The sequence below is a fragment of the Nicotiana tomentosiformis genome, chromosome 7, assembly GCF_000390325.3.
Source record: "Nicotiana tomentosiformis chromosome 7, ASM39032v3, whole genome shotgun sequence".
NCBI lineage: Eukaryota > Viridiplantae > Streptophyta > Magnoliopsida > Solanales > Solanaceae > Nicotiana > Nicotiana tomentosiformis.
The window spans coordinates 71,790,022-71,803,675 of record NC_090818.1 but is presented as its reverse complement, the minus strand read 5'-3'; the positions used below and the strand labels follow the sequence as shown (position 1 = coordinate 71,803,675).

The window sequence follows — 13,654 nt, the reverse complement described above, 5'->3', positions numbered from 1 at the left end:
ATAAATTGACAAAATGCAAAGCAAATATGCAGTTACAAGTAAAGTATTTTGTAAATTAACTAGATGAATTGCAGTTAATGTATGCACTTGGAAGAATTTGATTTATGTCCAGATGAGTGATGGGCTAAAAGAAAGGAAAACTTACTTTAAAGTAACTAGCCATAACTAGGAAAGAATCACCTTTGAGTAGTTTTGTGTAATGAATAGGATAAGAAACAATTGGTTTAGCATTTACAAGAAAATTAAGAAAGTAAATTAAATAAAAGATAATTAATTTTGGCAAGAAAAAGACGTTTCTTGACTCATTTGTGATAGTATTCATTGATGACATCCTTGTGTATTCACGAAGTCGAGAGGATCACGCTGACCACCTCAGCACAATTCTGCAGACTCTTCATCAACACCAATTGTATGCAAAGTTCTTGAAATGTGAATTTTGGCTTGAATCTGTTACATTCATGGGTCATGTCGTCCCCGGGGAAGGAATTAAGGTTGACCCTCTAAAGATTGCGGCGGTGAAGGATTGGCCTAGACCTACTACTCCAACAGAGATTCGCAGTTTCTTGGGTTTGGCCGGGTATTATAGGAGGTTCGTGGAGGGATTCTCCACTCTTGCCTCTCCATTGACTAAATTGACACAGAAAGCGGTTAAGTTCCAGTGGTCCAATGCTTGTGAAAGAAGCTTTCAGGAATTGAAATCAAGATTGACTTCGGCGCCAGTATTAACCCTGCCAGAGGGTACTGAGGGGTTTGTGGTGTATTGCGATGCTTCAAGGATCGGTTTGGGTGTGTATTAATGCAACATGGTAAGGTTATAGCATATGCTTCAAGGCAACTTAAGAATCATGAAAAGAACTATCCAACTCATGACTTAGAGCTTACGGTGGTGGTTTTTGCAAACTTTGGCGTCATTATTTGTATGGAGTCCATGTAGATGTATTCACGGACCACAAGAGTCTTCAATACATTTTCAAGCAGAAGGAATTGAACTTAAGGTTGAGAAGGTGGCTTGAATTGCTCAAAGATTATGACATTGACATTTTTGTATCATCCGGGGAAAGTTAATGTGGTGGCAGATGCTCTTAGTCGGAAATCTATGGGTAGTTTGGCTCACTTGGAGACATGTCAAAGGCCCATGGCCCAGGAGGTTCACCAGTTGGCCAGTGTGGGAGTTTGTCTTGTGGACTCTAATGAAGGGGGAGTGATTGTGCAGAATAGGGCGGAATCATCGCTTGTGACGGAGGTCAAGGAGAAGCAATACAATGATCCAGTGTTGGTGCAGCTGAAGGAAGGCATTCATAAACATAAGACTATGGCTTTTTCTCTTGGCATGGATGACGGTACATTACGGTACCAAGGACGACTATGTGTTCCAAATGTAGATGGTCTTCGGGAAAGAATCATGGCAGAAGCTCATACTTCTAGATATTCCATGCACCTAGGTTCTACAAAAATGTATCATGACCCCAAGGAAGTTTACTGGTGGAAAAACATGAAGAGGGGTGTGGTGGACTTTGTGGAAAAATGTTCAAACTGTCAACAAGTGAAGGCCGAGCATCAAATGCCCGGTGGGTTAGCTCAGAGTATAGAAATTCCAATGTGAAAATGGGAAATGATCAACATGGATTTTGTGGTAGGGTTACCGCGCACTCTGCGCAAGTTTGACTCAATTTGGGTGATCGTCGATCGACTCACGAAATCAGCACACATCTTGCCAGTTAAATCCACCGACACTGCGGAACAATATGCTCAATTGTATAACAAGAAAATAGTCAGGCTTCAGGGCACTCCAGTTTCCATCATTTCCGATCGAGGGGCCCAATTCACAGCTAATTTCTGGAAGAAATTTCAGCAAGGTATGGGTACGCAGGTAAATCTTAGCACGACCTTCCATCCACAAACTGACGGGCAAGCAGAGCAGACTATTCAGACGCTTGAGGACATGTTGAATGATTGTGTGCTTGACTTCAAGGGTAGCTTGGATGATCATTTTCCGATCATATAATTTGCTTATAACAACAGCTTCAATGCTAGTATTCAGATGGCGCCGTTTGACGCCTTGTATGGTAGAAGATGTAGATCGCCGGTTGGGTGGTTCGAGGTTGGAGAAGCTGAACTAATAGGACCAGACCTTGTGCATCAGGCTATGTAAAAGGTTAAGATCATAAAAGAGCGGTTGAAAACTGCTCAGAGTTGTCAAAAATCCTATTCGGATGTTCGTCGCAGAGACTTAGAGTTCAAGGAAGATGATTAGGTGTTCTTGAAGGTATCTCCCATGAAGGGGATCATGCGGTTTGGAAAGAAAGGGAAATTAAGTCCGAGGTATGTCGGGCCGTATAGAATTACTCAAAGGATAGGTCAGGTGGCGTACAAGCTTGATCTACCACCTGAGATGTCATTAGTGCACTCGGTATTCCATGTGTCCATGTTGAAGAAGGTAGTCGGAGATCCGTCCGCTATCATGCCGGTTGAGACCATCGAGATTAGTGAAGAACTGTCATACGAAGAGATTTTGATTGCTATTCTTAATAGACAGGTCCGAAAGTTAAGGAACAAAGAATTTGCATCCGTAAAGGTATTATGGTGAAACCAACAAGTTGAATGAGCTACTTGGGAAGCCGAGAATGAAATGAAAAACAAGTACCCTCATTTATTTGAATAGCCTTGTAATAGCTCTATAAAGTTGCCCCCCCACCCCCCAAACAAAATTTTGTATCACTTGTTCGGCTAATATAAGGACACTACTTTCTAGTTATATGTACCCCCAGGAGGCTTCGATTGGTGTTATTTTACATTTTGTTATGTCATTTAATTCTATATATGTTGCTAAGGTGTGTTTCGGGGGCTCTGTGACAAGTGGATATGCCTAAATACAAAGGAAACTCTGGCAAAATTTTCAGAAAGTTAGGAAGTTAGGCAAATCTGGGGCTGATGTTATGTGGAACAACTGAAACTGTGTTAAGCAAACCTAGATCCTCATTCGAGGATGAATGATCTTAAGTGGGGGAGGATGTAAGGACCCGTAAAAAATTTAAACCAAAAACTCGGGGTTTCATGGTGCCAAGATAGATTCCTGAGAGGAAAATGTTTTGTAGAAAAACGCATTTCTGCAGCCCATCATGCGGCCGCATAATCACTCTACGGACCGCATAATGGTCGCAGAGTGAAGTAGTAAGTTTGGCCAACTTGAGGTCAGTTTTGCGGTCGATTATGCGACCACATAATCGATATGCGGACCGCATATCGATCGCATAACCCCTCTTGAGTTTTTGCGAAGGGAGTTTTGCGGTGCATTAAGCGACCGCAGAACGAGTATGCAGATCGCATACTGGTCGCATACCTGGGCCGTAAGTTTAGGCCCCTGAGGGCCATTTCGGCGGTCACTTTGCTGACCACATAACCATTATGCGGTCACATATGTGACCGTAGACGTGTGTCGGGGCACCCATTTTCTTAATTTAAAACTCGACCCCTATTTCGTTAAAACACACCTACAGTCTATTTTGAAGCTCATTTCTGATATTCTAGAGTGAGAGAAAGGGTTCTAGAGGGAGGGCCTAATTTTCATCAAATTTATCTTCAACCATCACTCAAAGCCTTGGAATTATTCAAGTAGAGCACAAAATTTCTTCACCCTAAAAGGTAAGGCTTCATCACCCCAGCTCTTAATTTCAAACATAGCTATAATGTGGTACTAGGGTGATACTTCATGGGTATGAGGGTGATTTATCTTGCATGCATGTGTGATAAAGAGTATGGGGAAGAAAAGTGAGCTAGAACCATGAACGTTTTCCTAATTCAGGGTTCAATTTGTATATTGCTAAAATAGATTGAGGTTGCTAAGGATTCCGGATAATTGTAGAGTCTAAAGAAGCACAATTGAGGTATGTATGGCTAACTCTCTTCTTCCTAGAATCGAACTCCTGGTGTCCGAATAATTGGTGTAAGTTCAAACTTGATCATACTATAATTGTTTTCCTTAGTGTGTTGGATTGGAAGATTCATGTTCCCTAATTGTTTTAGATGTTTACGATGTCATCATGCTACTTGAGAACATTATTATGATTTTCCAAGTTCCTTCCCTTATATGTGTAATGCCTTATGTGATGATACTTGTCGACATGAATGATGGTGTTATTTGAACGGATAAAAAGGGAAAGACTCGAATTGTAAAATGTTCCCAAGTGCCAAGAACTACTTAATAAATGAGGCTGTTTGTGCCATGTAATGAAAGATGGGAAAGAAACGTGAATAGAGTGAACAATTGAAAGAGGTTATGTCTCACTTGGGATGGCTTATGATTGGGCCGAGATCGGACGCCATGCTGTACACATGGTGGAATTTGTGTTGGAATTATTGATTTACATTATGGATATGGATATGTCACACTTGGGATGGCTTAGCCGGTCGGGCCGATACCAGACTCCGTGTAAAAACACGGTGGCATTATGAGTTGTGGCTTTGACACTAAAGATTATTAACCTAAAAGATGGAAAGATTGAATTGGAAATTATGTGATCCTTACTTGGTGTTTCTTTGTATTTCTGTGAAGTACTTATTAATTGTTGTGACTGCCTTCTCTTTGTTTCACTGTTCATTCTGCTAAGATTGGTGTTTGCCTTACATACTAGTACTATTCGATAGTACTAACGTCCCTTTTGCCGGGGGCGCTAAATCTTTGAATGGATGTAGGTGGTTCCATCGCAGATAGCGCTGATCGCAGATAGTGGTGTTCTCCCTCACACTCATCATAGCAGTCTTGGTGAGCCCTATTTCTTCCTGGGGTCATGTAGTCCTTCTTTTGTATAGCCGGGGCCTTGTTGCTGGCATTGTCATGTTGCTCTTTTGTTCTCTTAGAGGCTCCGTAGATGTTTATGTGGGTTATGTATGTATGTTGGGGTGGTCGTTGGATCGAGTTGTATTTTGGAAACTTAACTATGACATAATGTATATAATGAAAAAGGAACTAGCAATGTTTACATATTTTTTTAACTGATCTCTTCCCTGCTTTTACATATGGTGATACGTTCCCTTTTTTGATTATGAATGAGTCGGGTAGGAAAGGTTTAATAGGCTTGCTTGACCGGGTTCACTCGGTTTGCGCCGGTGGCGCTCCCCGAGGTTGGGGCGTGACAATTCCTTTAGCCCGTATTGATTATATCGCATTGTTTATGGCTAGATTCGAGGCATTCGAAGGCCGTTTCGCGAGGCAAGGGTGTGTTGGAGTAGAGATTTGGTCGAATTGATGTAAGTTATAGTTCTAAATTTGGTTTTGAAGGTACGAAACCCCATATTACGTGTCATGTATTTGGTTTTGAGGTGACGGGCGTGTGGGAGTGAACCGTAGGAATTGTGAGTTGGTCAAATTCCGTGGAATCGTGTAGTTGAATAATCTGTTGTTATTTGTATATTCTCCATGTAGTAGAGAAATTGAAACACAAATCATGTTAGAAATCATGTTTAGACAATGTGTTGGCACTGTAAGGACACACAGAGGTCGTGTACATGTTTAATTATCTGCTAAATTATTGTTTTGTACTCAGTCACAGTTTTACTTGTTTATTATATCTCAATCTCTATTGTTCCTTGCCCATACATTGCATCATTTCTATTTGGGTTGAGTTTCATGATTACTGAGAGCCCGAGAGACTTGAGAGATTTATGACTGAGTGAGGACGAGGGCCTGATTGTGAGATATTGATACTATATCATGTGAGTTGTCCGTGCGAATCCAGATATTATACTATAGCACGTGATTTGTCCATGTAGCACATGTGTTGTCCGTGAAACACGTGTGTTGTCCGTGCGGATTATAGAGCTTGGGCTGAAGGAACCCCTCTGGAGTCTGTACACACCCGCAGTGAGCGCAGGTACCTAGCGAGTGTCGAGTGCTGAGTGAATGGGAAGGTTGAATGACTATGGCCCTGAGAGGATGCATTTGATTTCATTATTGTTGCACTTAGTTGCCATATATCACTGTCTTGAAATTTCTGAAAGATATTGCACTCTGTTTCACTTAAACTTGTCAAGGAATAACTATTTCACCTAATTTATCGAACTTGAGAGCATGCCTACTTTCTTATGTTGAAATCGTTGTAATTGAACTACAGAGGTGAATCTCGTCACTACTTTTAGTTTTTTATTTAGCATTGTTACATACTGAGTTGGTTGTACTCACGCTACACCCTGCACTTTGTGTGCAGACCCAGGTGCATCCGGTCACGGCGGTTGCTGAGTTGTTGAGTTCGGATTCTCGGAGACTATCGAGGTAGCTCCTTGGCATTTCGCAGACCTTATTTTTCCTTCCCTATCTTTCCACTTATTGTATTTAGATTCAGATCATCACAGACAATATTGTCCGGACTTGTGATGTATAGATGCTCATCTACTCAATGACACCCCGAGGTTGGGAACTTCCGCGTTGTATTTTGGGTTTCTATCCCATTTATGAAAGCCTTTATTCAAATTTAAACTGCTTAAATTCATTTTCTTTTAAAAGTGTTGGAATATTTTTAAATGTCGGCTTGCCTAGTACCACGATAAGCCCCTTCACGATAGGTTAGGATTTTGGGTCGTGACACCAACCCTGCGAGTCATAAAATAGTAAAAGCACGCACGGGGAGTCTTATTTAGGGGAACGGGGATCTAGAAAGAAAAATGACCGGTAGGGTCGTTACAGACACCGGCCTCATGTAGAACATTGAGAAATGAAGCTGGAGGCCCTTTGATGAAGAAGACTACAAAGGATACAGTTACAATTCTTGATGAGTTGTCTGAAGATGCAAATCAGTGGCCCTCTGAGAGTGCTGAAAGAAGAAGATCAACTGGTGTTCACCAAGTTGATGTTGATACATCTATGCACGTACAACTTGATGCTATGGCTAAATAAATAAGGAAGTTGACCTTGGCTACAATACAAAGTGAGCCTCATGCAACGTGTGATATATGCAGAAGGGGTCACCCTACTCATGATTGTCAAACCTCAACTGAGGAAGTGAATGCTATGGGAAATTATAATTTTAATGCAATGGGTCAAAAGCACCCCGGTTATTCATGGAGTTCACCTGGGGGTACCGTTAATGCATGGAAACAAAACAACCCCAAATTTCAGGGACAAAGAGCTCCTGGTTTTATGAATCAACCGAGGCAGCAGTTTCAGCCTCAACAGGCCAATCAGCCTGGTCTAGAAGATCTCATAAAGGCCTTCATTGTGAAAACTGATGAAAGATTTGAAGGACAAGGGGCAGTAATTCAAAATTTAGAGAAGCAAGTTGGACAGATTACAACAATACTATATGAGAGGGTTCTAGGAACTCTCCCTGCTGATACTGAAAGAAATCTCAAAGAAACAGTGAATGCTGTAACCCTGAAAATTGGGAAAGTGTTGAAAGATCTCACCCTAATCCAAAAAGATGTGATACTTGAAAAAAAGTGGGGAGCAGCTGAAACATGATGATGACAAGAAGAAGAAGAAAGGCCCAATGAAAGCTAAGAAAAAAGAAGGAAGAAGAATCGAGAAGGGAGGAACATGAGGAGAGCAAGCATATGCCTGTGCTACCTTTCCCTCAAAAGCTATGTAGAGAAAAGCTGGACAAGTAGTTTGAGAGACTGCTGGATATGCTGAAACAGGTTCATGTAAGCTTACCATTCACAGAAGTGCTCTCACAAATTCCTTATTATGCTAAATTCTTGAAAGAGATCCTTACGAAGAAGAGGAAAGTAGAGGAGACCTCAGTGGTCAAGCTCATAGAGCGTTGCAGTGAGATATTGCAAAATAAACTCCCACAAAAGTGTGGAGATCCAGGGAGTTTTACTATATCTTGCTCTTTAGGAACTATTAATTTTGATAAATCCTTATGTGATTCTGATGCTTCAATTAATTTAATGCCTCTATCTATCTATAGAAAACTGGAGAAAGATATGGGAAAGATAAGGTCTGCACCCATATCATTGCAGCTGGCAGACCAAATAGCTATAACACCCGAAGGGATAGTGGAAGATATGTTAGTTCGGGTGGATAAGTTAGTATTTCCTAAGGATATTATAGTGATAAATATGGAGGAAAACAAGGAGGTCCCCCTCCTCCTAGGAAGACCATTCTTAGCGATGGGTAGAGCTATATTAGATATTAATGAGAGAAACCTCATGCTTAGAGTGCGTGAGGAGACTGTGACTTTTAAGATGGACGGAGCAAAGGGATCACAAAAGGAAAAACCAGTTGCGAGTGTTGAGTGGAAAGTGAAGGGATCGAAAGAGAAGGCTGGAGTGAACGAGAAAGAAAAGTGTGGGGTGTACCCCAAGAAGGCTGAGAATAAGCTATCGGCATAGATGTGAGCATTAGTTCGAAGGCGAGGAATGGAGCCCGACTTCCACTCAGACCCCGACTAGATGTTCAGGGAAGTTTCCTTTACCTTATGCTTTTAAATTGTGTGTCATGGGCATATGCCACAACTTAAAGTGTAGGGTGGGGGATATGTTGTATGTATGTATGTATAGTACTTTTAGTTTTCTTTTTGTTAGTTGTAGAAGTTAGAGATAGAAAACAATTGAAAAAAACCATAAGAATTTGAAAATTTTCGATTTTCCCGACGATGAATATCATTCGAAAGGTTTCTTGAGGGATTAAAGTCGAGAGAAAAAAGACAAAAAGATTTTATTTTGTTAGGTAGTGTACTTATTCCCCCTTGGATTTTCTTTGTGCCGCGGTTCTTTTCCAAGGGTTTTGTTTGAACCGGGTGTAGTTAGTTTTTATTTTTATTAGGAGTAGGAAACCTTGTGCTATGGTTTGAATGGAAGGCAATATCTCTTAACTTTATTATACCTTGAGAACGGTAAGTGCTTTAGTTGTGACACTTAGGCTCAGTTTTTGACTCTTGTATAAGTACCTTAAATTGTATGATCTTAACTTTACTTAACTGCTTTTACTAGAGTGTCTTGATAGTCCGATACTGAGTGAGTTATATGCCATGTGTGTGTAAGGTTTTGTGTTATTCTGTGCATTGAATTTGATGTATAGAACTTGCCCCGTGTGTTTGCAAAGCAAAATAGTAGTTGTATTCAGTCTTGGAAGTGATATAGGCATTTCTTTGTTGAGCCAGATATATGCTTTTTCCCACCTAATTGTTATGTATCTTAGTTAACCCCTTTGAGCCTGTAATCTTATTTCTTTGGAAACCACATTACAAGTCTTACCCATTTATTTGAATTCACCATCTATTTGAACCATTTACCTCTCGTGAGCACTTGAACATTTTATGAACTTTGTAAAAGTTGAAGTGTGGGGAGGTTGGTTTAGCTTTTGAGTGGAACTAATGAAATAAGGAGAAAGGTGCACTGTATCGAAAAAGTAAGAGCCACTTGAATTGAAAGAGAAAAGAAAAAAAATGTTGTATTTTTGTGCAAAATATTCTTTGATAGTGGTGACTCTTGATGTAATTATGCTTAAAGAAGTAGGGAGTTAATGTATATTGATGTGAATGTGGAGTTATGGTTTGACAAAAATGTGGGGTTTTGAACGAGTAATTATGTATTAAAGTGCTTAGGGATGTGTATTCACTCTTATATCTAAATGTATCATACCCGTCCCACAACCTACATTACAACCAATTAAAGTCCTACTTGATCCTTGACTGAATGAGGTCAATTAGTAGAGTAGTACACTACGGGCAAGCCTATGGTATGTCTTTTGTGGCATATGAATGTTGTTTCATAGAGTGAGTGAATTCTTTTTATCTTGAGTTCCTGATTGTTCTTAAAATTTATTATGTATGGAACTACTCTCTATTATTGTGTGGCGGCACTTGATTCACAAAGGAAAGGTAATGTCATTGACCTCTGTGTTAGAGTAAGTGAGCGGGTTGTGAAAAATGCGTGGTGCTTTTGAGTCAAATCTTGAAGCAAGGATGTTACGTTAGAGTGCTTAATCTGTTTTAATTATTCTTGATATGATGGATTAATAGAGTTGATGAAAAAGGTGGTGTCTATATGAATTATAGTTTTATTAATCGAGGATGAGCAATGGTTTAAGTGTGGAGTGTTGATGGTAGGCTATAATCACATGTTTTAGCCTATTATTGCACTCTAAATCACTGCAATTTACTTGTGTTTAAGCTTTAATTGATAGTGTTTTGCTCTTATTGTGTATTTTATGCCGTGTAGGAGTGATTCGGAGCTATGTAGATGTTGTGGAGCTAAATCAAATAATTAAAGCTTTGAAGTCTGAGTAAAAGCCTGAGGGATTAAGCCGGGATCATGTTCGGGGGTCGAGGATCACTTTTGGACGTCAAAAATCAAGGAAGAAGCAACACTCTGAGGAAATGCACTAATTCGATGCACTATGTGTAGCATTGTGCGACACATTAGTGCAAATGTGCATCGGAAATTTGAGAAGTTAAAAGACTTGTAATTGTTTGATCTGACAGAAAAATACACTAATGCTAGGCATAGTGCGTAGCATCAGTACAAAATTTTGTCAGACAAGCTAAGTTCAGAGAGTTTACGACCGAGAAAATTGCACTAATGCTACGCACCATGCGTAGCATGAAAAGTAATAAGTTTTCAAGTTTTTCTATTTCGGCTATGAAAAGGTGGTTTCGTCTGGGGCCGACCCTACTTTGTATAAATACATGAAAAAATGTTATTTTCTGGACGTTTAACACATATTCGACCTAAGAAGGCTAAGGAGGAGTTGGAAGAACACGAGCACAAGGATTTCATCATTCCTTCCTTACTCAAGACCATAGTTTGGAATGAATTTATGTTTTTCCTATAATTTAATTTTATTTGTGATGAATTGATCCATATAAATGGAGTAGTTCCCTTTAGGGTTTGATGGATTTGGTGTATTGATGATTATTTGTGTATTATACTTCTAGTTTTATATATTGAAGCGTTTTTGGATGATTTAACTGTTGCATCTATATTCACTTGTTCATGTAACCGAGAGAGGCACAACTTGTGATATCCTTGCACTATATTGTTGGTTGAGTTCATTAAATCTTCTTAGTAATCGAAAGAGGCTTGTTGAATCATTGATTGAACCTAGTTAGGATAATAATCGAAAGAGGTTTTCCTAAAGACCAATCCACTAAGCATTCTTGAATATCTTCACAGAGCTTAACTTGGTTCATCTCGTGAGGTTGAGACTTAATCGAGAGAGGAGTTTATGCTGAATGTGTGAACTAATAATTGAGTGAATTTGAGAGACTCACTTAACATTAGAAGTGAATTGTCTAGAGTTAGATCCCAACCAATTATCCTGCACCTATCATATCAAAATCATATTTTCTCCCACTGATAACTTTCTTTGCTTATTCCTTGTTTCGATTGCCATTAGTCAATAAATTTAGACTCTTAGTTAATTTTAGTTAGAAATCATATAAATCTCAATTGTTGATCATCTTGGATAGCAATCAAGCTAGAAACTACGAGAATACTGTTTAAATCTAATCCATGTGGATACGATATTATACTATACTTTATTTGATTAGCAATCATAATTTAAGTGTGTGCTTCGAGATTGTCATACGACCAAGACTCAATATGAAAGAGTGTGATGACAATGTATATAAATCAGTAATAGCTAGTGGGATGTTAGTAATAACATTAAAGTAAGCAGATAAGTACAAGATGAACAAGTAAGCAAGTAAGTATATATTTGCAAATTAAGCACAGTTAAAGTAGTATACAAATAATTTCTCTTAAATTTTAAGTCTAGTCTAAGTCTGCTAAGGTCAGAACCTAAGTGTAGTCCCCAGTAGAGTCGCTATGTTGTTGCACCCTATTTTACACGAGTCAAAAAAAGATTCAGCTTGTGGTTTCCATGTTGATGATAAAGGAGAGTCGCCACCTAATATTTAAAGGTATACTAGGGTACCTATTTAATTGTTAAGATCATTATCCTATTGGTCCACTAACCAGTGGAATTTTGGTAAGTGTTCTTGTTCTTCTAAGGGTAAGGTGTTAGACACCCCCTAGAATCTACCTGAGATAGCTCAATAGGACTTAGACTAGGTTTAGGAAATTAAATGTCTATATTCTACTTGGTTAGTGCTTAAAAGTGTATAGCTTACTCTTTGACATATTTAAAACTTATCATTTTACAAGAAAGATAATATATGTACTTTGAAAAGAGAATATAGATTTTTCTTATAAGTCCTTTGGAAAATATCTACATAATTGAAATAGTTTTGGAAGTGTATTTATAAAGTCTATGTTTGTAAACTTGTAAACATGTCTAGGTTTTTTAAAATACTTTATCTTTGAAATAAAATGGCTATTTGTGTAACTTTGGTAAAGTAAGTCTATTTGAAGAAATAGGCTTTAGATATGCCATAAGATCAAATTCAAATCTCGTACCAAGGTTGGAAGAAAATCGTTTGAGGTATCCTTGACTATAACTGTTCGTTTTTGGTTTGTAGAAAACTTGACCTTGTAATTGCTTGCCCGATTTTGGCTTTTAAAGAAAAGGATTGTAAACTTTTGAATCTGTTTTTGAACTTCAAAGAATTTCATGAAAACAGTTAGGATAAGGGGAAGTGTATACTATATAGAAAAAGTAATTAAGTATGTTGATGTTACATAAGTAATGCAATAGACAACAATTCCTTTTGTTTTTTACCTAAGGTTTTTAGCTTGCCTAGGTTTCTAAAGTAATTCAAAGATAATAAAAATGTATTCACTAAATATTTTCAGTATTATATATACATATATGCAGCAACAAATTATGTAAAAGCGATAAAGGAAAGGTAACTGGGATCGTGATTTTGGGCCTGAAAGAGATTAGGCCCAACAGACAGCAAAAACAAACAATAATAGCTCCGATGATACTAAGGTTCAGGAAAGAACTTGGGAAAAGAACTCAGGCAAGGCCCAACTCAGACATATGCAAAAAAAAGGGAAGGTTATTAGATGTATGGCCCAATGTGGTACTTAAATATAAGTAACATGAATGTAAGGCCAAGACAAAACTGTGGTAATCAATAACAGTTAGGAATGCAAATTAAAGTGAAGTCACACAAAGTAAAGCAATTTACAGTAAAACCTTTGTTTACATTCAACACTAAACCTAAAGAGATTAGAAAATGTCAATATATTAAGGGCTTAAGGTAGAATTTTGTTAATGGCCAAGATACCCTTTGGACCCCTGACACTTCAAAGTTCACAATGATCTCAAGAACCCTGAGCAGTGCTTGTATCAGGGAGAGTATATCAACCAAGAACTAAATTCTACTCGTAAATACCCTCAACCACTCACACTTATTCTTTCCTACATGTTTAAGTGCTAATGAGGTACTCAATGTAAATTCCAATACCGCAGTAATGACAACACACAAGGAGATGTATATTTCTTGCAAATAACTGTTCAGAATACTTCAAATATCATCAAATAGGTCATGGGTTTCACACAAGCATATAATACACTGTCATGTACATATATCAGGTTTGAGAGTACTCAACAGAATTAGTTATAGGTGTTAGCAAGCAATGAGAAACACCAACATGCTAATATAGGAACTCATAATAAGTAAGTCATGTAGTTCCAAGGAGCATAGGAGATGTCATGTGTATTAACCTCAATAATCCTACTAGAAGGTTCATATATTATGAAGATCATTAGCTGCAATCATGTACTTAATCATGTATAAACTTAATG

At 38.5% G+C, this 13,654-nt stretch overlaps 1 protein-coding gene across 1 annotated transcript; it reads left to right on the top strand.

The window, feature by feature from the left end:
* The first annotated feature begins 7,617 nt into the window (after positions 1-7,617).
* LOC138895784 (uncharacterized) lies at positions 7,618-8,328 on the top strand. The gene has a single exon (XM_070180513.1). The coding sequence runs from the start codon at positions 7,618-7,620 to the stop codon at positions 8,326-8,328; it is 711 nt and encodes a 236-aa protein (XP_070036614.1).
* The last annotated feature ends 5,326 nt before the right edge of the window (positions 8,329-13,654 follow it).

What these genes read in the sequence shown, in the direction of transcription:
- LOC138895784 (XM_070180513.1), top strand. Translation starts at nt 7,618, where the DNA reads ATGCTGAAACAGGTTCATGTAAGCTTACCATTCACAGAAGTGCTCTCA.